Raw genomic sequence first — 23,683 nt, 5'->3', positions numbered from 1 at the left:
GTTCCACACCGGCACCAAGTTCCTTTCCCAGGAGATCGACCGCGCGTCCGAAAGAAGCACACCCAAGTATTTCAGCCCACACGCGCCACCTGCACCACGGAGGCCCAAGCACCAGGGTCAGCCCCTCCACCAAGGACCCACAGGGTAGACTTACGCTCATTCATATAAAGGCCCGTAGTCTCCCCAAACACCTGCATGATACGCAGCAACCGCAGGCTAGTCCTATCCAGCTGAGTAAGAAAGAATAGTACATCGTCCGCATATAAAGCTATACCATCCGACAGTCCGTTGGCCCATTCAAGCCCTGACAACTGCGCATCAATACGCACCCATGCAGCTAGGGGCTCCCTTGCCAGGGCGAACAGATAGGGTGACAGGGGGCACCCCTGCCTGGTGCCTCGACCAATGGGAAAGACCGACGAGACAGAACCCGCCACGCGTACAGACGCTGTTATGTCCGTGTAAAGTAGCGTCAGATAGGAGAGAAAGCGGGGTCCTAGATTGAAACTGCGTAAGAGGGCGAATAGATATTCCCAGCACAATGAATCAAAAGCTCGATTCATATCCGCAAGCAATAAGGCCGCACGCACCCCCAAGCTTTCGGCTGCCGCGATTGCTGTATGAGCTCTACGAATATTGTGACGGGTCGCCCGCTGAGGCATAAACCCAGCCTGGTCCGGATGGACAATAGACGAGATATGGGGACGGAGGCGATTAGCAAGCGTCTTGGCCAGAACCTTAGCCTCGACGTTGAGAAGAGATGGGACGGTAAGATGCATGGTGTTCAGGGGGCCTGCCGGGTTTGTGGAAAACCACCACCTCAGCATGCCGCCAATCTCTGGGCAAACGACCAGCCTCCCTAGCCTCTTCCACGACCCTGCAATAATGGGGACCAAACTGCCGGAAGTACCGTTTAAAGAATTAATTCGGGAAACTATTTGGACCCGGCGCCTTACCGGGCTGCAGCTCCTGGAGAGCAGAATTCAGTTCCTCTGCCGAGAATGGGCAGTCAAGGACCGCAAAACTTTCTGCGATGGCCGACGGATCCGAGATCGCTTTCCATCGGGACCGACTATACCCGGGAGGACCAGGGAGCCCGTCGCCCCTTGACACAATCTATGTAAGAGTTTGCTCGACTTGTCCCCCCCCACTGATATATCCTGCTGCGGGTGGCCAACCACGCATGTCGGGCTTCTTCTAGCAAAAGGGACGAATAATCCTGTTGCGCTAGCGACAACTGGCGGTGGACCAGCCGCCCCGCCTTCTCCACTGCGCGCTTCTAGGTCCAAGATCTTTGCCCCTGCCGAATAAGATTCCCTGCTTGCCCTGCGTGCCGCAACGCAGAAGGAGATGTCCACCCCACGTAGTGTGGGCTTCATCGCCTCCCACAGAGACGCCGCCGCCGTTCCCACATTATGCGACAAATAGTGGTCTATGGCGTCCCCCATGTGTTCCCTATACTCTGCCTTTTGGAGATTCCATGTGGAGAGGCGCCACCGGAAAGGTCCTCGCGCAAGGCCAGCATGCAGTGTAATGGCCACAGGCGAGTGATCAGATCGCCCTCGAGGGAGAATGTCAGCCTCCACCACCCTGCCAGCATCCCCCCGAGACACGAAGATATAATCAATACGAGAGAAGGAGTCGTGGACCGCAAAGAGATAGGTGAACCCCGGAGTCCCGCCATGCAACCGACGCCATGGGTCATCCCAATTCTGGCCCAGCACGAGGGAATAAAGCTTGGTGGGATTGCGAACCATCGGGGCCCCGTCGGGCCTCCACCTGTCAAGAGCAATATCTAGCACATCGTTCCAGGCCCCACCAATCACTGCCAGGCCCTCTGGGATATCTGTCCACACGGTCGCAAGTTTCTCTACAAAACCCCAGGACAGCGGCGGTGGGGCATAGATGCTACCAAAAATCATGGACTCACCCCTCAACGTACCCTGTAGGAAAAGATATCTGCCCAGCGCATCACCCCACGTTCTATGTATGTATGGATACTTGTATAGCGCACGACTACCCGGAGGCCTCTCGGCGCTTGTACGAATACCGCTGTGGAACCCATCCTGGCTTTTCCCTGTGAGGCGTCCACTCCTGGGCACCCCCAAGGTGAAGGGCAGGCATCCTTAGCGTTGTGGGGGCCGTTGTGGAGATTAAGCAAGCTATTGCCCAGAGTTGCAGAGTGGGACTCCATGATCAGAATGGCACCGAGGCGAGAATTATCAGGTCCGTGGAATTTTTTTAGCCCAAGACCCGCCGAGGCGGAGAATTGAACCCTGGTCCCGGGCTAGACCTCTGCATCAGGGTCTGCCGCTCTAATCATTGAGCCACACTTCTCCACAAATGTGGATAGAAGGGAGTCGTCCGTGGATCAAGACCACCACTCCCCTCAAACCCCGCACAAAGCCCGCATGAAACACTTGGGTATATCCGAAGCGCTGAAAACAGAGTGCTTTAGTCCCCATAAGGTGTTTCTTGTAGCATCAAGATATCAGCGCTGGCGCGTTTAGCCCGCTTAAGGATAGCGCCACGCTTAATCTTATCTAGCGCCCCTCTGACATTCCAGCTCAAAATGCGCAAGGACCGCAAGGAATCTAACGATCTACCCGCAGTGGCGGCCATGCCAAAACATCAGAAACATGAAGAGCCCTGGTGACCCAAGACATGCCACACAGCGCGACCCCGACCTGCAAGTGGACAGTGCGATGAAAGAACAGCAACAATTCCCCTGAACAACCCAACCAACCCCCACCCCCCCCCACCCTGTACCTCGAAAACGGTGAAGTACCTGTCGCGGCAGGCAGAGCAGGCAGACCCCAACAGGGGGAACCACCCCTCACCCGCCAATGGATCCCCAAAACTACAGCCCATTGTCCCCAAGCCCCCATCCCCGTCTGGAATAACCAACGGAGATACCGGCCCTCATCGGGCTCCTCTGACCACTACAAATATTTCTAAGAATTGTAGATACACATGCACAGAAATTAATCAGTCAGCTGGTGCCGCTTGATCCAAAGCAGATCCCACACGCGACGGAGCATTGCCGGATTTGGACCGCCTCCTGGACCTGGAGCGGCGAGACCCCCTCCCCCGGCCACCGGGCACACTCCGGACCACACCACTCGAGGAGGAGTCAGATTCTCTCCCGGGCGCACCGTCTCATCCGTCCAACGGAAAACCTCCTCCGGAGAGTCAAAAAAATACGTGCGGGAGCGATAGACCACCCTCAACCGGGCCGGGTAGAGCAACGCATATGGAAGTTTGAGTTCCCGCAGGCGGGCCTTAGCCGCGAGGAATGATTGCCGCTGTTGTTGGGTCTGTTAAGTATAGTCCGGGAATATCAGGATACGGGCATTGTTATATTGAAAAGGTTCTTGGGCCCTGGCTTGCTTCAGATCCCGATCATGATAGTTAAGTAGTTTCGCAATCACTGGCCGCGGACGAGCCCCCGGGGGAGGCTTCTGCATCAGGGCTCTATGTGCCCGTTCCACCACAAAAGCATTTAGATAGGGAGTCGGGGGGGCAGCCAGCCCTCCAGCCACTGGGTGATAAACCTCTCCATGTTTCCAGACTCACACCCTTCCGGAAAACCAACAAAGCGGAGGTTGTTGCGTCGCGCCCTGCCCTCCGCATCCTCCACCCTAGACGCCAGGCCCCGCTGAGTAGTCTCCAGAGATGTCATTCGTTGTTGCAGGGTAGTCACCACATCCTCCACTCCAGAGATCCGCGTCTCAGTCTCAGCGATGCGCGCCACCGCATTTCGCAGGTCCTGGCGCAGCAACATAACGTCTGAGCCCACCGCCCCTATCTTGGCATCAAGGGCGTCCCTGGATTGGGTGATTGCCGCCAGGAGGGCGGCATTGTCTGGAACATTACCCTGGGCCCCACCAGCCGCCACCGCAGAGCCCCCAGGACCAGCAAACTTGTCCAGCGTACTTTGCTTGGAGGACCCTCCACCGATTTTGTCTCTCGTCATGGTGGGCCAGGTGTACCTTCGTGATCCCCCTCCCAATAGGCAGGCTCTATCACTGTGCACCCCGGTGGGGTATCGTAGGTAGCACAGGGGCGACACTACTGTCTGGCAGCGGTCCGCGCAGCTCGATCCCACAGCCGATGTGGCCGTCAGGGTGCCCTCGCCAAGTGACCCTAATCCCTGTGCGCCAAGTGGCACCGCTCCACGCCGCCCAACGGGTGAATGTCAGTGTCCCACAGTGACCCTGCGGGCGATGAGGGTTCTGCCAGGGCGTCACACAAGGCACCGCACGGGCCCCAATATCGCAGTATGCCCCGGAGCCTGGGTCCTCAATGGTACCCCCACAGGATCGCAGTAAGGCCCCCTGGGACGGGCAGGATGCACCCCTGGGCCATCCAAGAGACCCTGTAGACTCTGCAGGCCGCGGTCGCCAACCTGCACCCCCACGCGGTCCGACAGCACCGCCGAGCCCCTACACAGACCTGGAGAAGACGGGGGGGGGGGTTTAGGGCAGGGACCCAAGTCCACCCGCGTAGAGCTGGCCACTGCCACCGGTCCACCACAGCGCAAGCTTGGGCCCAGCGGGGGATGCGACCACTCACGCTGTGTCGCCCGGGTCCTCCCCGCAGCCCGATCTGGCTGCCGACTACTGAAAACGATCTCCTGTGAAGGCCGGGAATCACCGGAACAGATGGGCGGAAGCCCACTCACGAGCCACGAAGAACGCGCCAGCCTCCGCAGACCGGGGGCCACGCACCAGGCCCCGGCTCAATGATGTCCAAGCCAGCAAAGCCCCAGAAAGGGCGAGCCTCCGCCGACCGCCAACACCACCAGGCCAGACACGGGTCCCGGGAGCTCCACCGCCGGGGGGCCAAAATGGCGGCCGCAGCAGAAAACACCTCCCTGGGTGCCAACTCTCACCCCCTCGGTCCGACCGACCGCCGATCAAAAGGGGGGGGGGGGTGCGGGGGACTGCCACACAGGAGATCTCGCCAGCAGGGTTACTCACTCCGCGCCACCAGCGGGGGGCCACCCTATCCACAACCGCTCTACCGCTCCGGAATCCGCCAGTCGGGCTGCACTCGAGGCCGCTGTCTCAGTGCCGCCCACAGGCCTCAGCGAAGATACGATCCCGCCGCCGCTGCTGCAGGATGCCGCTCCGGCCCCCAGCACACCACCAGCAAGCGTCGCCTCGTCCCACCACCTCCAGGCACAGCAGGCAGAGGGTATCGTGGCCAGAGGAGCAGGATAAAGGAAGGATTAATGAAGGGCTGGACGGAGCCTTCTCAGAAGACGTCCGCCATGCTGGCTCGCTAAGGCACGCCCCCGCGATACTGATTTTTACAGCCAAGTAAAACGTTCACTTAAATGCATCTTTAAGCTGCAATGCTTTCTCATGGGGAAAAAGGCATGTACTGCAAACAGTTACTTGCAATAGGTTTCTGGGGCTACCATTCAAGACTTAAGGTGGTTGGGGGCCAAGGCCCAAAGAACCATCAGCAGTTAGTCTTTACCTGCCCTGGAGCGTCTGAGTGGAAGGGTGATGGTCAGATAGGTGGAATTGCGTGCTGCACCAAAAGAGCGAGGGGGCCTCCTAGAAACAGGCTGCAATGAGGGACATCGGGACAAGTCCAGGAGCTCCCAACTGGGGGCTTGGTTCATGAGGGCACTGGGAGCAAGGAAGAACAGTTGGTTCTCAGAAACATGGGCTGGGGGGCTTGGGTGCAGTGATTAGTCGACTGTGCTGTGCGTCACAAGCACTCCCGGTTGTCAGTCGCACCCGTTGAGGGGACAAAAACAGGACAGCTGGACCACTCTTGAAATGGGTCCCTGTGGTGCTGATGGTCTTAACGGCAGCTCGGTTTTTGAGTCCAGGTTAGTTGCTGCAAGGGGTACGGTACCCTGGGTGGTGCTATGCGGCTCCGGTTGGTCCTGGCGTCTTCTCACTTGATGGGGAGACAGATCTGACCTCCTGGAGCAGGGAAAGCATTTTTCCTGGGTGGCTGCTGCTTTGGTGGAACCGGGGTGGGGGGGTGTTAGGGGGAGGTGATAGAACAGTACACTGGACTTTGCTGTTTGGTGCCAGCAGGCTAGTAGCTGCTCTAATCCAAGGGAGACTGCTGGCAATTTGCGAAGTACTGGCAGACCACCGAGGCTTTTGGCAGTAGCACAGCAGCAGGACTACACGGTTTGTCGCAATTGCTGGGACAGGCACAGGTAGGTAGGATTTAGAGCCAAAGAGGTCTGCAGCTGGTCCTCAGTTCTCGCTTCTTCGCTCTTCTTTGTCCTCTTTTCTTGCGTCCATTGAATCTGCGTTCTTGGTGTTATGGGTGCCACCTAAAAATTAAATTTAGGGGTGTTGAGAGTAGTGTATGGTAGTAGCCAATGGGCTACGTACCTTTGGGGTGCCTACACAACCTCTATGACCACTTTCTGTGGGCATAACGCTGACCCAGTGTATCTAATTTCACCCAAAAAAAAAAACGGTGGAATTCTACTTTTCATGTTCACTTTGGGTAGCCCATCTTGGGGGTGTAACTAGCTTGATAGGGAACACGCCTCCTGACTAGCTAATTTTCCTGCCAGTCCTGTTGCTAAATAGGCCCATGGCAGGGGGCGGCATTTCCCCAGTCTGAGGGAAGCAGAGGCCTTGAAGCGACTGCCACAGCGTGAGAGCAGCTACACTGAGAAGAGGGGTTGCTTAATGAACTGGGGACACGGAAAGCTCACATCCCTCTGCTTGGAGGCAGCTGGGGGGAGGGCCTTAATGCCTGAACCTGAGCACAGCCCAGGGTCTAACTGCAGAGCCACATAACTTTGTCCCAGGCCAGATGATCACTATAGGGTCGCCTGGCCCTTTGCATGATTGATTGAATACCTGATTGGGGACAATTGGTGATGCTTGTTCTCCGGAATCCGTGGTGTGAGCTCCGTGCTTCCACCTGCCTCCTACACTCTCCCAGTGGATTTACGAGAGAGCCTAAATGCTGTGGCTTACCGATGGGCCCAACAGTGAGAAACGAGTAGACGGGCTTGTCGGCCCGTAGGTCGACTGGTGGCCCTGCTGCTTAATACTGACTTACAGAGGGCCGTCATATTGTCCTTGAGCTGGAAGGTGAGTGTGGGAAATTAGAGGAGAGGAGATCTGCCCATCTGCATGACTCTGGCCCTTCTCCCCAGCCTCCTGAACCACTAGGGAAGGAGAAACCCTGGTCCCTGATCTCTTGAGCCTAATGTTGGGATGCTGGTGCCCCAACCAGTGTGCCTGGGCCCGGTCTTATAAACCACCTGCGCTGAAGGCGTCAATGCCCGGTGGGGCCTGCAAGAGCTGATGTACACTGGTGGCTGTGATGACCCCGGTGAGAACCTGCGTGCTGTTGATTCTACTGGCCACCCACCTCCAGGGAGCAAAAGAAGGGGGAAGGCCAAGAAGAAAACAAGTTCTCCAGTATTGGTAACTTTCATAGATTCCCATGCGCCCATCCTCCTCCCCTGGGAAAGCTCAGCCTTCAGCATCTTCTATTGTACTGTTACACAACGGCTACCAAAATCGGAAGCTCTGAGGCTCTCTCAGCAAGGTTCTATGGGGTGAGGCTATTCTGGTTGGCTGTTCAGTTTGTTTGGTCTCCTTTACAAAAAGAGGTGGATATGCTACAAAACTAGAAGGGGCCTAGGCCTAATTCTTTTTTGCACTTATCTCTATATTTTATGTATACCGGGGACTCCCATCTCGACAACGGGGAATGATACAAGCAATGGGAATCTATGAAAGTTCCAAAACTGGAGTAAACTCTGGCTCATGCCTGTTGGTTCTGTGAGTCAGACAAGCAATAACTCACTGATAGACCTGTAGTTCCACAAACATCAATAATACTGAGTGCCTTGGGGTGGACTCACTTGCCCCCGGCCGCTACTTGAAAGGAGTAGTTTGGTACCAAACACTCCTGTGTTCAGTGAAGCCATCATGGTGCTGTGGAACAGGAGTTTCCAGCCCATGTACTCTGTATGGCTTCACTGACACAATATTAGGACATGGACCCCAATATTGTAGGGCCATGCCCTCACCTGTGGTACAGTGCACCCTGCCTTAGGTCTGTGAGGCTTGCTAGAGGGGTGACTTACCTATGCCTTCAGCCAGTGCTAGTAGGCATGGCACACAGGCAGGGTGCCATGTCGACTTTGTGGCAGTGTCATGGTCCCGGTGACTAGGGGACCCTCTTCAGCTCCCAGGTCCTAGGTTCTCAGAGTACCATTTACTAGGGATTTACAGAGGGCAGAAGGGCAAATTAAGGATTTGGTTGTAGGTAGAAGCACTGGCACAGGGGACCTGGTTGGCAGGGACCCTGTACACTACATTTGAAACGACATCAAAACAAGGCAAAAAGTGGGGGAGTAACCATGCAAAAGTGGCTTTTTCTCCAAAGTGCTAAATATGCAAAAATGTATTTCATTCACATGCATAACTGTTTCACCTTAGCAGTACTAGTACATCAGACTAAACAGTGCAGTCTGCAAGCATCCTCCTGAACTTTGCATGCGCCCCCCGTTGAAAACAGGTAAGCATTTATTTACAAGTTAATCGACGTGAAAGAAAGCAAGTAACTAGTACATTACACTTAATCAGTGCGCCTTTTCTTTTAATAGTTTTCAAACATTATCTTAGAAATGTTCATGTTCCATCCACCCTGACAAAGCCAAGAGTGAACTTCAGGCCCCACAAGTGAAAGGCAAATGTTTTGTGTAGCTGAACAGCGAGATACCTTTTGGGATGGCGATGTCTATAATAAAATGAAGAAAGGGTACAAGCAGGCTCCATGGAGAAAGTACACTGCATTACTCTTTCCTGCAAATGCTCTCCCTTTGAAGTCAACCGAAAGCCAAATACCAAGCTCCCGCAAAGACACAGCTTGACATTTGACCTCAGTCTGTGAATGCCCAGCAAATGTGACGAGACAAGAACAAGATCTACAGGCCTGTTTATTACAGAAAACGGGTTTGTGAAAGAATACTGAAAACACGGCTTTCACACGGGGAGGTACAAACTCATGCTGGACAGCCTAAAGCAAATAAAGCCAGCAAATGGAAATAAAAAAAACGTGAGTTGCAAACCACAAAGCCAATGGCGAGTGATGGGAGAAATGCATTCCCTGGTCAACTTTCTGAAACTCCACAAGATGTGTTTTGCATACCACACAGCTGTGCTGTCTGGTAGGCTGTGACTTAAAAAGGATTTAGTTACTTTTTGTAGAAGATTTTTGATTTTTCTTCTAAGTGTCAACACAGAAAGGGACTTTTTCTCTTGAAAGCAGGAGGTTCAGTAACATGACTCAGAAGGTTTGTCTCCCTGAAAGAGGACTTTATAGTTAATAAAAGTTCTTAAAGAGTCAATACTAAATAGGGGCAGTAATATAATTAGCACTTTTCCAGAAATTAAGATGCGTTCGGACAAGCACACAAGTGAGCGGTATGAGCCAGGCAAGATTCCGGCAAGATGCCCCACATTCTGACATGGCTGTATTTTCTCCCGAATTGGGTCTCGTGACTGAAACTGAGGTTCTCGAAAGCTTAAAAATAGGCTTTCGCACAAGTTTAGCGATCCTAATGATAGTGATAAGTGATTACACTAATACTTTTTTTCCCCACAGAGAGGGAGAGGCATTTTATGGCCTGCGTGGGTGTTTCATATTAAGGAGATTATAGCCTGTAATAGTTTCCGCATTCCCTAGCATGCGGCATTCATGGGACTAATAGTTTATTAAAAGTCAAAGAAATCATTGTAGGACATGTTTTTTAATGCGAGTCTTATAAGTTTTACTAACAGTAAGTGATATGTGTTGTTTTCTGTAGGAAAGTACTCCTTTTTGACATGGTCACCCCCAATGTTTGCCTGGTACATGATGTGATTTTGACTGGAAGTGCACTGGGTTACTGCTTATCAGGTCCCCAGTGCTAAATCTCTTTCACAAAACAGTACAATTGTTCCCCCAATTGGCAATACCTTTAGTGCCCCTGTAAGTCCCTACTAAATGGTACCCCTGGTACCTAGGGCCTGAGGTACTAAAGAGGATCCCCCCTTCCCCAAAGGGCTGCAGCATAAATTGTGCCACCCTAAAGGACCTCTCATCAAACTCATGCAGGGTTGCTTTCACAGGCTGCAGATTTTGGCGCAGACAAAATTAAAAACTCAAGGTAACCCTCTGCATGTAGTACTTGTAAGTCGCCCCTACAGCAAGCCTTACAGCCATTAGGCAGGGTGCTTGGAATTATATGTGAGGGCATACCTGCATGAGCAGATTTGCCTCAGTGCTGGTCAGTTCTATTACTACCAATGCAAGTGAACAGGGAAGCCATTTTAGAACATATGCTGGACCCTGGTGAAAACGAGTTCCCCAGCTACACGATGGCTTCACTGAAAATAAGGATGTTTGGTATCCAACATCTCATATTGATAAACTCACACTGATTCCAGTGTTGGATTTACCAATGCATGCACACACAGGGCACCTTAGAGGTGCCCTCTGAAAACCTACCAGTCTCCGGTGTGCTTGCTTAATGTTTCTGCCAGCCTGTCACCCGAGACTGTTCTGACCGCCTAGGGTGAGAGCAGCTGATTAGCCATCATAAGCCGGCGAACTTCAAAGACCTGCCTTCTTTGAAATGTGAATCTGGCTCCCCTCACAGGAGAGAAAGCCATTTTGTCCGGAGCCCCTGTGGCACCTGGACAGGCACAAAAATTAGTTAGTCAGGTAGGCGCGCCACCTCCAGGCCAGTACCACCCCTAAAGTGGGCTAAACTGAAATGGACACAACTTTTCAGAAGTAGCCATCTTTGTGATGGCATACTTGAGAATTCTTGTACAGGGTTTTGCCCACTTCTCACAGGAAGCAGTCATAGAAGGGGCGTAGTGTCCCCAAGGGCCTGTAGCCCATTGGTTACTACCCTGCACTCTCCCCTAATATCCCTAAATTAAGTAATTAGAGGAGCTCTTGGCACCAGAACAACAGATCCTGCTGACCTGAAAGACAAAAAAGTATGCGAAGAGTCACATCCTGCAAGAACATAAGATCCAGCAACTGACTTGGCACCAATCGTGCCGGCCTGCCTGCGGCCTTCGCCAATTGCACCAAAGGTCGACTGTCCTACAGCTGCTGAGTCCCCAAAGCCTGCGAGACCGGCCAGCACTTCACCCAGGAGCCAAAACCTCCCGAAAAGTAGCAGACCTGCTTCCTTGCATCCTGCAGGCATCCAAAGACCCCTAGAAGTACTCTGTGACTGCAGAAACCCAATTACCTGAATACACCACTGCACCTGTCGCTCTGAGCCAAGGTGGGCCAACCGTGTCAGCGTGGTCCCCTAGCCCTTTAGAGACAAGTCCAGTGTGGTGACACCTCTCGAGGACTCCCAGATGTCACATGCAACGTCGCACGCAGGCCCCCTCTACCACGACTGCTCATGGTAAAAAAAAAAATTAAAAAAAAAAGACACCTCTGCACCTGTCACCAACGGCCCGTCAAAAAGAGGATCAATGGTGTCCCTACACCACTGAGCGTCGTGAGGCCTGAACCTCCCTGATGGTTCAATCCAACTGGCCTCCCAGTCCGAGCCTGCAGTCTCTTTACGCAAAGACCAATCTCCATAGAGTAACATTGGGCACCAGACGCTGGTTTGCACCTCTGCACCAGCACGCCCTAGCGGTGTTCTGCTGCTGCTGCTGCCGCCTTGGGCCTTGCCCACCATCCACCTTAACTCCTGGAGATTGGTCCCATAAGTCGCTGTACTATACCCCAATGCTGCATTCGCTTTTCCCCCCATAGGAGAACATTGCAGCTTCCAGAAATTGCACTGTGTCGACTTTTTGAACTCTAAAATAATTCTATTTAAAAAAAAAGAAGTACTTACTTCAACAAATTGACTCTGGTGTCAAAGCATATATACAGACACTTGTTATTTTTATAAATAGGTGTGGATCTCGTCCTTGAGTCGTGTGTCTCACTTATTGACTATTGTGTGTATTTTCAGAACTCTTGCACTCCTCTGTGATAAGCCTAAGACTGCATGACCACACTACCCACTAGAAGTGGACCTTGGGATTGCTATAGCAAGCCCATGTCCACTCATAAGAGAACCCCTGGACTCTTAACAAGATATATCTCATTTTGATATATCACATAGGGAGCCAGCTTCCTACATATTCTATTTATGTTTCAGTGATAAAATAATAACAGCTCAATATATTTTAACATATTTTCATCCTTTCAACTCTGTAAGCCTTGTACATATTCGCACAATCGTCTGCTGGCCCCTTTCCGTAGCGCCTTGACCACCCTGGGCAAAGTTCGCGCTCTACAAAGCTAATATTCATTCATTCATTCATCTCCATCTTATAATAAAGTCTTGCTTAAAAAGATAAGATTTTAGAAGTAAAAGGTACATTAAACAATTTTCTCTAGAAACTGAGAATCTAAAGTTATCTCAAATAATCTTGAGAATGACTGAATTAAATGGTTTGCTTTGCTTTTCAGATGGGTTATTGTATTAATATCTCGATATAGTTCTTGTCACTGTAAAATTTAACGACCAACAGTTCATGAATTGCAACGTAAAATGAGAATTGGTACAGACTATTAATCTTTATGTAACTGTAAAATATTTATAGAGCGAACAAAGGCCCTGCAGTATTGCTGAACAAAGGAGTTAACTGTTAACATGCAACTAATACTTGCACCTTTATAAATGATGTAAACTAACTTTTAAATCTTAGTTTCAAGAAGCACACGGTGAAAAATATGCTGTCTTGAAATGCTCCTTAATGGGGCAAGAGAGGTTTTATAAATACAGTACACTTTGTTTCTCAATATCTTGAGTACAAGCTATTCTTTGCCCCTCTTGGAAGGGTCCTTTGATCTAATCTCTTTTTCCTATTCTGGTGTCACCTCTTGTGCCTCATGTAACCTGTTGACACAGGCAAGGATTTACGGTTATGAACATTGTCACCCGTTTCGGTTTACCGTTCCCATTTCCTCATTCTTCACAAGATACTGTAAAATTGGTCTGAGCACCAAGGTGTTGTTTACACTTCTATCTACTGGATGTATCTTGTGCTTTTCCTAAGTAAGTAGATTATGTAAAATGAAAATCTGTAACTGAAAGATTTGTTAATTTGAGATTCTAATGGCAAATATATTTTTCTGGTTTTGTTCGGTCACCTTTTTGATTCACTTACTTCTAATCTGGTTATGTTCACTTTCTGTTTTGACATTTGACTGTACATAGTAGATACTGTTAGAGGCTCTGATGAAGCAACCTTGAAGTCGTGAAAATCGTGGTGGCCAGTTTCCTTGGTTGATTAAGAATAAAAAAGGCTTCTAGAAAAAGAATCCTTATAGAATTCCCTGCGTTATTTGTTAAACCTCAAACCCGGGCCAGTTTGTTCACAACTGTTTGGCTATAAAGATCAGTGGTCATTTAGAATGTACCTTGAGCTCAGAAGGGCCTACTGCTAAGAAAGTAGTTAATGTTTCTAAATCTCTGGTAGGACCTTCTAAAGACAACAAATAAAAATACTGTCAATGTTCTTATTCAATACCATGAAAGATAAAACTATAACACAACATGTTAGCAATAGAGTTGTTAGAACCGAATACTAGGAGAGACAGTAACATTTGCATGTGAAGTCAATATGTAACACAATTGAACTTACCACGACCCAAGCTTTTATTGAACCTTTCATGTACAGTGGAGAAGGACTGCAAGGTGCTATCTTGACCTAAAAAAAAGTACAGACAATCTCTGTTCAATTGGAAACATGCTAGAGATCATAATCATCATCTTTAGGGGGAAAAACTCGCGAGATTAGCTTACCAGCACTTAGTATTTGCTCTCCATTATTCCCATGGTATCTGATCTTTGTAGGAGGGGCGCTGTGCCCCATACGTAATCTCAAAAGCCGCCCTCCACCTCCAGGACCATCAAATATCCACACCTGTAAACATAAGTTCATAAAATTAAGATCTTGTCAGAAAACAATTAAAGCAATGGACTGCATCTTTTTTATTTTCTAAAAGGCAGACGTATAAGATGTAGTATTTCCTGCAATCCAGCATAACAAGTTCAGTGAACAAAACACTTTTCCATTCCGATATCAAGCATAACAATGAAATTATTCATGTAGAACATACTTTCAATTGGTCGTAATGCTTTTTCGAGTGCAGGATGGCACTTAGTCTAGGAAGAGCCTTAGAAGTCTATCCGTCCTCTCCTCAAAATACAATTGGCTTATTCAGCTTGTTAGAGGCCGTTAACCACTGCAATTTGCTTCCTACACCATTTACCCTCCTGGTAAAAATCAGCACAGCAAGTTCTAGCTCAACCAGAAGATTATATTCTTCAGTAAACTGGGTGGATCTTGTCGTCCTGCAAACATCAACATTGCTTCTAGCTAAAGTGTATAGCAAATCAGCAGGGAAAACCAACTTGGGAGCACTGTTTAACAGGTTGGGGAAAGAGAGTGGCAAATAGATACTTATACGTAAACCTCATCCTCTAGATTTAAAATCTATTTCTCTTGCTTTCACAGAAACTCCACTGGCACTATGTTAAGGTATCATTAGTCACTCAAGATAACGCAGTCTACCAACTGTTTTAAACCTCAACTAAAGCTGGTTGGACACTGAAGGTGTTTGAAAAACTCATGATATATAAATAAAGATGCTGTCCTAATATTTTACACCAACTACCATTTGCTTTTTGTAATACCATTTTTCCCCACATTAGGCTGATTCCTGGTTATCTCCATTTAGGGGTTGCTTTTTCAGTTTTCTTTGGAAATCTGAAATTGAAGACTTACTCCAATTATAATTGTTTGCCTTATTTTTCTTTCATTCATTTTACTTGGCTGTGTGTTATAATATTGCATCCCAACTTTGATAAACTACCCTGCATCACGATAAACTGCAAAATATCGAGAGAGACAGTTTTACATGAAAACTGTTTTTCTGAAAACAGACAGCAAAGACTATCAAAATACTAACCTTTCATACAAAATTACCCCTACAGAAAGTTAAACCTGCATCCAACCATACAGCACAAAGCACTTACCACTAAATATGCCAGGACTGGTGTTACAACACTAAATTGAGCCAGTCCTGCTTCCCTGGGAAGTGAGTTTGGCTTTATTTAGGAATTTTTATATGTCAGTCAAAATGTTTGTAGAGAGAAAATGTAAGGTTTGGATTTTGGCAATCAATATTTTGGAATCTATGTTTCAACAGTCTTCAGTTTTCATTTTCAAACACCAAAACCACAACAGGAAACATATGCACTGCTTAAAATCCTGCACGTACCCACTTGATTAGCAGTATACTGGACTGTTTTACAAATAATTACAACTGAAAAATATGATCAGATTAAAAAAAACTCCACCCTTGCTTCTACGTGTACTGCCATAACAATAGGTCCAAATCAGGGGCCTCGAGAGTGATGCGCCAGAAAACCACGTTATATGAAATAGATGCATATGGTTTAATATTTTAATCTACTTTTTGCCTACTTGAATAAACGAAAGTAAAGAAATTAGTATTACACCTGAAACCCCCAAAAATCAATTTACTCCCACCTCCCAAAAATAGGGCGGAAACTACCCCCACTCATAATCGTACCTGGAGCCCTGCATGTTAAAAAGCTTGACACAATTTATAAAATATAATAAATGGTTGAGAAAAAGGGGTATATAAATACCCTTATAGCATTATCTGCTCCATTTGTAACAAGAAGTGGTTCTCCGTGGACGAATGTCATTCCAGCAATGGCTGAGGAATGCACGTCTCTCATCTGAATGATCAATCTCTTCTCTTCCAAGTTCCATAATCCAATATGTCCAACAGGACTTCCAGCTGCCATCACTGGGTGTCCATCTGCAAATTCAGCATCCACAAAAAGAGGTTAATATGTTTGCTTTCCTCTCCTTTAGCATTTAATAGTAATCTGAAATTGGTAAGCAGGATAAGTAATTTAAAGTTCCTTCAAAATACCAGCAGCAGTGCTTGTTACAACTGCAATATACCAATGAAGTACACCAATAGCTATAAATAAATATTTTACAATAGTTTCTACAAACGCATTGAATGCCACCCATTTCAAACAACTAGGTCTTCATCATGACAAACTGTTTTTCCAAATTAAATCTTTTCCGAGCACTTGCTCATCACTCCACAATTGGTTTGCAAACTTCAAGACAAGAATTTATAAGACCGTCAGTCAGAATGAAGGAAAGTTCCATTGAGAATTTGCTGGTAATGTAAGAAAAATATCTTTTTCTTTTTTACCTTCATCACTAGTTTGAAGAAATAGTGGATTCACTAAGGCAGTAAGAAACTTCCATTCGTTCTCAATGGTGATTCCTTGTCTAAAAGCAATGAAATTGTCTAATATTGCACACATACTAAATGAGAAGATATTAATTTTCCATTCAATATTTCACCACCAGACACTGAAATATACAACACGTTTCAATCTTTTGAAAAACCTAAGTTCTTGCTTCTTGTTTAATAATGCCTATTGTCAAGATAAGCTTGGAGCATTTGCATCAGTAGCAAAAACAATCAGGCAAATATTTCCTATTAGACATGATGCTAGAACAGCTTTTATGTGTTCAATTCATGTAACAAATCTAATGAGTAATAAATTAAGCACAACATAAATAGCTTTGCTTGTAGTCTATCATGACCCAATCATTCACTTGTATGGTTTCAAACCCGAGACCTATGCTTTATAAAGAGAACTTGTATGAACTACTGTTCCTACTTTCAGTGGCTGAGAAAAGTCTGCCTTATGTACATAAGGTTTGTCCTATGACTACATGCAAAGGGAGTAGGCCTGAAAATAATAGTGCAATCCAAAAAGTGAATTAGACTAGGTAACAATATATATTTTCTCCAGTAGGCCTAGAGGTTTTTCTGATTGGGAAGGATGTAAAAAAGGATGTCAATTTGCATCAAGAAGAAGTCTGAAAACCAAACAATGCATTTAAATTAAGATTATGTGACATATTGCACACATGTGCACAGCTCTACAGATGGATATAGGGTATTCTACTAATCCCACAGGATAAGAATTATAACCATATTTTAATGATGACGGAATAGTATCCGGAACACGCAAGGGTGGTGGTGGTTGTATCAAGCGGGAGCAACTGCCTAGCTGTCACTGTTCACAGGCTTACAGGTAACAGACCCAAGTTTATCTGCCATTGAGCTATGAAACCGCACCAGAGGGGAGAGAGACCAAGCAGATGTGGAAGTGGGGCTCGGTGAGGATGATTAAGTTTGTGGCAGCAAGCGGTGGCATGTGTGATGCACCCCAAGATGGTGGACACGTAGAGACACTTCCCAAGCAAAAGAGCGACCGTTGAGTCAAGGCAGGGCCGATGGCTAGCAGTGTGAGGACCTGTGCACTGGTGTAAATCACTTCTGACATCGGCCCCCAAATTATGAATGCCACACAAGCATACATGCAAGCTTGCAGTCTGAGAGGGGCCAAGCCAACCGCTACAGTTCAGTCTTGAGCTTTAAGGCTGTAAGGCAGGACCCATGTTAACCTTTGAAGTGTGATATATGTGACCAAATCAGGAGCTCACGGAGGGGAGCAGGCTTTAGGGTGTGAAGTTTAGAGATGGGTCTGAAGGAAGCTACATAAGCAAGAAGCATTGAGGCATGCAGGCCCGTGGCACCCAGAGTTAGGGATATTCAATGTAGAGCATGACAGGTTGGTTATTACATCAGCTGCCCCCTAAACCTCAAGGAGATATGAGCCGGCCCTCACAGACGGCCAGTAGTTTGGGCACGAAATAGCAAGCAGAAACTGTGGGTTCTGCTCACATTAAAATCTGGAGCCAATAACTGAATCATTAGCATGGACGAGAAAATATGGGAGGCCATCTGGAATTAAATATATATAACATTGACAAAATATAATGTTTTCAAGCCTTTGGAATTGAGAGAAAGGGCGCTTGATATTCAATTGGGAGGGGAACAAATGGGCTTTTCAGCCTCTGGCAGAGGCACGGACTGTCTTGAACTTGAAGCCAATGAGAAGCTTCAAGGATATGGCAGAGCAGATTGTGAGCTTACCAACGTGGGTGCAGGAACCTCTCTTGGCACAACACAATAAGACTCTTCCAGAATCAGCACAGATCATGGCAAGCAAAAAAGTAAATAATCCAGGAGGTGTGTAAGGGTAACAGTGAACCCAAGGTTCTCATACAGGACTGAGCTGAATAGAAGACCACCAACAAGTTTGTTTAGACAAAGGGGAGAGCCAGCTAGGCACTCAAGAGTAGATTAGTTTACTCCAACGAATATAGGGCGGGGTTTCAAAAGGATTTGGCTGCTTGTTGGGAAGTTGGGGCTACTAGCTGATGTGTCGTGGTCTGAACTTGCTCTCATAACTGACCTAACTTTCCATACAGGGGAGAATGCAGCATAGAACACTCATAGTCTGAGAATAGCACAAGAGAACCTAATGTTTTGACAAATGTTGCAACTTATATTGTTGAGGGGAAAGAAGAGGAGTGGAGAAAGGAGGAGAGATACACGTGAGTTCCATTCCAAGCATGCCCAGACGGCTGAGAAGAGTAAGAGTGAAATGGCCCCATTAGAATAGAGATGAGACACTGGCCCTTGGACACATTAGGCCCATTCACTGTCACAAATCTGTAATAGCAAGAGATTTAACAGTCCAGGCAAACACTTAAATGTCTTGCAGGAGATGTAAGGCTTGAAAGCGGGCATATACTTAACCAGAAAATACAACTATTGAAAGTAGACTGAAGGCAGGTTCATTTAGGCCTTTTTCTAGGCAGTTTTCCTCATCTGCCTCAAGAAATGTTGCAGGGGTGGTGTCCAATTTATCGAATCGAGGTGAAGGAAGACAGGGAAGGGTGGTGGTCAATGACTCAGCGAGAAGGAACACTTTGTTGGTAGCATCAACATATTCTCTCAACCTGGGACAAGAGGGTTTCCTGCGGTAAGTAATTTAGAAGTAGATTTCATCTTTGGGCAGTCTGTTATAAGGGCAGATGTTAAACTTGTTATAGGTCGGCATCTGGATAGATCACATCAGGCAGGGAGGAAGGCAGGTTGCATCTGTGGAAGGGAGGTTCAGGCTCAATGATATGGGGTTGATAGATTGCTGCTGATATTGGCACTCACTGGTAATTGACTATTTGCCGTCCACCACACTTACATTAGGTTAGACTTTCTACCATTAGGCAAGAGATAGAGGGGCCCTGGAGAAAGTAGATCAGGGCTCTAAGGCCTGTCGGATCATGGTCTGTTAACAAGGGTTTTGCAGTGGCCCACTCTGTGATCGAGAGAAGGAGGAGGGCATTGGCGATTAAATGATGTTCTGGTGAGAGCCCTGCTATGACTGAATCCATCAGACAACAGATTAACAAATATCTGGCACACAATAATACAGGGTTTTAGCGGCTCATTTAAAAGATTTGAGCGAAGCACAGTTATGTAGGCTGATGGAGGGAGTAACAGAGGTCATAACAAAGCACATAGCATCGCAGTATTGAGTAGCCTAGCACAGAGTGTTGCAGGGTTATATCTAAGCTGCATAGGGAGGTCAGAAGAATTATGTTCTGACAAAAATAGGAATGAAATTCCCTGGGGGAATAAAGCTAGGAAGCTGTTGGAGAATAATCTGCGGACACACCAAGCTTGTAGATTTATTATACAAGTGAAGAAACCCTTGAGGTCAGCCACACACCAGCGGCTGTAAAACTCAATTTATTACATTCCTTCCAAGCAGTGTACACGGCATTGAACTCTGAGGAACAGGCTAGAAAAAATATTTTAGGTTGTTGACAGTGCCTAGGTTGCATTTGCTAGATACTGAAGCTCTAAAATACCACATTTCTAAAGAGAAGGCCTTGCAACTACTGGAGACCTTAATCAAGGTAAGGAACAAGGCCAGATGGTTTCACGTCTGCATTCGACAAGATTCTACAAGATATTCTACAAGATATTTACCTGCAGCTAATGCCTCTATTCACGGACCTATAGAAGAGGCAACAATATTGGTAATTTGTACACCTAATAAGGATCCCATTCTCTGCTTGTCATTTCGGCTGATATCCCTTTTCAACTCGGATACTAGATAATGGAAACACTGACAACTTCGCCATGTAGGCCCTACATTTGATTGACATAGCTAAGTTTAGGGGGAGTGAAGCAGTTCTACTCTCCATAGATGCAGAAAATGTGTTTGACCAAGTAGTGTGGGATTTTTTGACAGACAAACTTGGAGCTTTTGGTGTAGGGGTTGGTGTCACAGATTGGTTCCTAGCCACCTACAAAAGATGTAGGACGCCAGTCAGGATGACTGGGCATCAGTCTGTCTGAGTGTAAATTTGGAGGGGGATTAGGCAATGATATCTATTGTTTCTATTGCTTTTCACACTTACTGTAGGAACCCTGCTACAGAAAGACAGTGAAAATGATGCAGGCATGGTGGAATTGTACTTGGGCATGGCGGCTTTAAGTGTATGGCATCTGCGGGAAAGTGAACAATCCAGTGGCAAAGTCGGGACTAATGATGTCAGTCATACAAAACAGACTCAGCTCTCCTAAGCGAACCCCTAGGACCCACCAGACTAGTGGCTAGAGACCTAATATTTAATTAAAGCAAAATGAGAAGAGCATTAAAAGTCTCTGTCCAACAAAATGTTACTCAAAAGGAAAGATGAGCTTGATCTAATGGAGCACTAGGTGCAAGCACAGTAAGGTCAGATGATGTAGCAGCAAAAAGAATACTTGGTCCTTGAGGGACTGTGGCTACTGGACGCGTAGTCCCTGCTTACCAGACATTGAAGAATAATTGATGTCACAACTAGGTATCATTCAACCACAGAAAGATGGTCAAAAGGCCCACGGTTTTCATCTTCCTAGGGTTACTAGCAACCGTTACTTTGGTTAGTTATTCAGACATCACTACAATGGACTGTACACCGCACAACTGTTCCCTGGAAAGGGAAACAGGGAGAACAAGAGTAAGCTGCTTCAAACAGTTCTGAGACAGCACACCTGGCTTGAACTCAAGTATTTTAACTGTGCCACCTCACCAAGTTGAAGAGTCAAGGCAAAAGAGAAAAACAGCTTGCTTGAAATGAAAAAAGGGACGGAATCCACTGTATGGAAGCACTGATCACAATCTCATTGAACTTCAAAACGTGGTTTAAAATCTGACCAACAGCTGAACATGCACTGTAAAAAATACCAAGAACATAATAAAAAAACAAATATTTTCTAGGACACATCAATCAGGGTTAAGCAGGAACAGACTACTTTGCACACTGACACAGTGGAAAGGATTCTTGGTGTGCGCTACTAATATTTAAGTGTGGTGACAGCAGTGCAGTGATTCTGGGTGGCACAGTAACCATGTGTTTCAAAAAATAAAGTGGCTAAGAGATGGGGTAAGTTTAATTCCTAAACTCATGATGCATATTGCTCTTGAAAGAAGTCTGTATTTCAAAGATAAGGAAACTTTAAAGCAAACCTGTGCGGAAGGTAATTGCTGTTATGGGTCCCCAGTCCTGCTGAAATTTCATCAAGGTTTCGTCAAATTTGATATTGTGTACAATAATTTGACCTGAAACCAGGCCCACTGCTACAACATCCACTGCTGGAGCCTGGAAAAAGTAAACAATGGTTTTATTACTATCAAGATACACATAAGCGATTTTGGGAACTAACAAAATGTACAAAACTAAAACAATGCATTACTCATACTCTCTTTGGAGACAACTTATGTTGAAGAGTGTTACCTGTCACAATGGAGCTATGACTTTACTGTATCAAGACTATTAGAATTTTCACAATCTGAAAAAGACTGCGTTTTTCACTGCTCATCTTTTAAATTGAATGTACAACTTCATCCCACCCTTTTGAACTGGCTTGGATCTAAACTATGGAAGACACCTCCTCAAGCCCTCCAGTGCTAAAGATATTGAGAGGTTGCGTCTTCAGCATTACTCCCTATAGCTAAGAAAGTGAACCTTCACATTTTGGCATCATGGGCAAGAAAAACCCAGGAGACAGCACTAGGGTCTTCCCAAATTCCATTCCACATTTAAGGGTTGGCAGTGTTGTAGAAGTGCTTCAGGTACCATCAACGTTGGTAGCTGTGACAGACTGGGGATGGCAGCATCCCATTAGCAATGTGAAAACTGTGAAAAGTTGCTGCTGATCTTTAAAAAACAAAGTCAATGCTTTGCAGTTTCTGTTAGCCATAACCTTTGCCATCAGGCCCGGATATACATGGAAGAGGCAATACTGCAAAGGAGGGACTATCCCCTATCCCTCAGCAGGTGGGGAGGGGATTAAAGTGAAGGATTGGTGTAGGAAGCTGGCTTTTTATTCAGTGTACACAAATGAGTTATATTATGCAGAAAGTTCAGACAACCCGTATTGGCTTACAGGGGTTAAATTAATAACCTCAAATGCTCTCCTATCTCCTATCCCAAACCAATGATGATGATGGCCATGACCAACCTGTTCCTTTCATTAGCAGGAGGTTACTCCCCAGAGAGCAATGTTGGAGTGCCATTGAATGGGAAGTCTTTGCTGTCGTTTGGCCCCTGAAGAAGTTGAGAAGATACTTGTTTGGTTCTCACATCCTTGTTCAAACGGACCACAGGGCTCTCAGATGGCTAATTTAAATGAAAGGTGAAAACCCCAAACTGCTCAGGGTGTCCATCTCCCCACAGGGTATTGACTTTACAGGGAAGCACAGGCCTGTGACTGATCATGCAAATGCAAGTGGCCTTTCCAGGTTTTTCCACTTAGATGATGAAGACTCTCTTGGGAAAGGTTAGTCTCATTCTCTTTAGTTGGGGGGGGGGGGGGGGGGGGGGGGGGGTCGGGGAGGGTTGTGCAGGAAAGTGATCTTTTTTACTCCCCCCCCCCCCCTCCCCTTTTTCATGGTGTTTAATGCAATTTTGACAGGAAGTGCACTGGGTTCCTGCTAACCAGGTACCCGGAGGCAGATCTCTTTCCCTAAACTGTACAATTCTCCCCCCGAATGGCAATACCTTTGGCACCCATGTAAGTCCTAGTAAATAGCACCCTAAGTACCTAGGGCAGGGGTACTAAAGAGGGACCCTGAGGGCTACAGCACATATCGTGCCACCCTAAGGGACCCCTCACCTAACACCTTGGTGCAGACATAAGTGAATACATAACATGGCACACTCACTGGGTGCCATGCCAAAGTCACTGCATGTGATATATGCAAGTAATCCCTACAGCAGGCCTTGTAGCCTTAAGGCAGGGTGCATTATATTACATGTGTGGACATATCTGCATGAGCAGATATGCCCCTGTGTTGGCCATTTCAATTATTGCCAGTGCAAGTGACCAGGGAAGACATTTTAAGTACATGTACTGGGAAAAAGAGTTTCCCAGCTACATGATGGCTTCACTGAAACCAAATATATTTTGCATCAAACATCTTGTATTAATAAACCAACACTGATTCCAGTGATGGATTTAGTAATACATGCACCCAGAGGGAACCTTAGAGGTGCCCCCTGAAAACCTACAATTCCATAGTTCTGACCAGCCTGCCACCACAGGTTAGTTTCTGAACCCAAAGGGTGAGGTCTCACACTCTCAGGTCAGGAGCAAAGCCTGCTCCTTACAGTAG

General features: G+C 47.1%; 1 protein-coding gene across 2 annotated transcripts in view; it reads right to left on the bottom strand.

Annotated features, from left to right (window-relative positions):
* The window catches only part of WDR36 (WD repeat domain 36), a 580,433-nt gene that overhangs the window by 455,072 nt on the left and 101,678 nt on the right, over positions 1 to 23,683 (bottom strand). For both annotated transcript variants that reach the window (XM_085632587.1, XM_085632588.1), the window contains exons 7-10: positions 21,536 to 21,668; positions 15,710 to 15,885; positions 13,835 to 13,955; positions 13,674 to 13,739 (exon numbers count right to left, since the gene is read on the bottom strand). In XM_085632587.1, the coding sequence (XP_085488713.1) occupies positions 13,674 to 13,739; positions 13,835 to 13,955; positions 15,710 to 15,885; positions 21,536 to 21,668 (496 nt within the window). The remainder of the gene's footprint in view (positions 1 to 13,673; positions 13,740 to 13,834; positions 13,956 to 15,709; positions 15,886 to 21,535; positions 21,669 to 23,683) is intronic.

The sequence above is a fragment of the Triturus cristatus genome, chromosome 2_1 (assembly GCF_964204655.1).
Source record: "Triturus cristatus chromosome 2_1, aTriCri1.1, whole genome shotgun sequence".
Classification (NCBI taxonomy): domain Eukaryota; kingdom Metazoa; phylum Chordata; class Amphibia; order Caudata; family Salamandridae; genus Triturus; species Triturus cristatus.
Note: the sequence above shows the minus strand (reverse complement) of the source record. Positions and strands in the feature narration are given on the sequence as shown.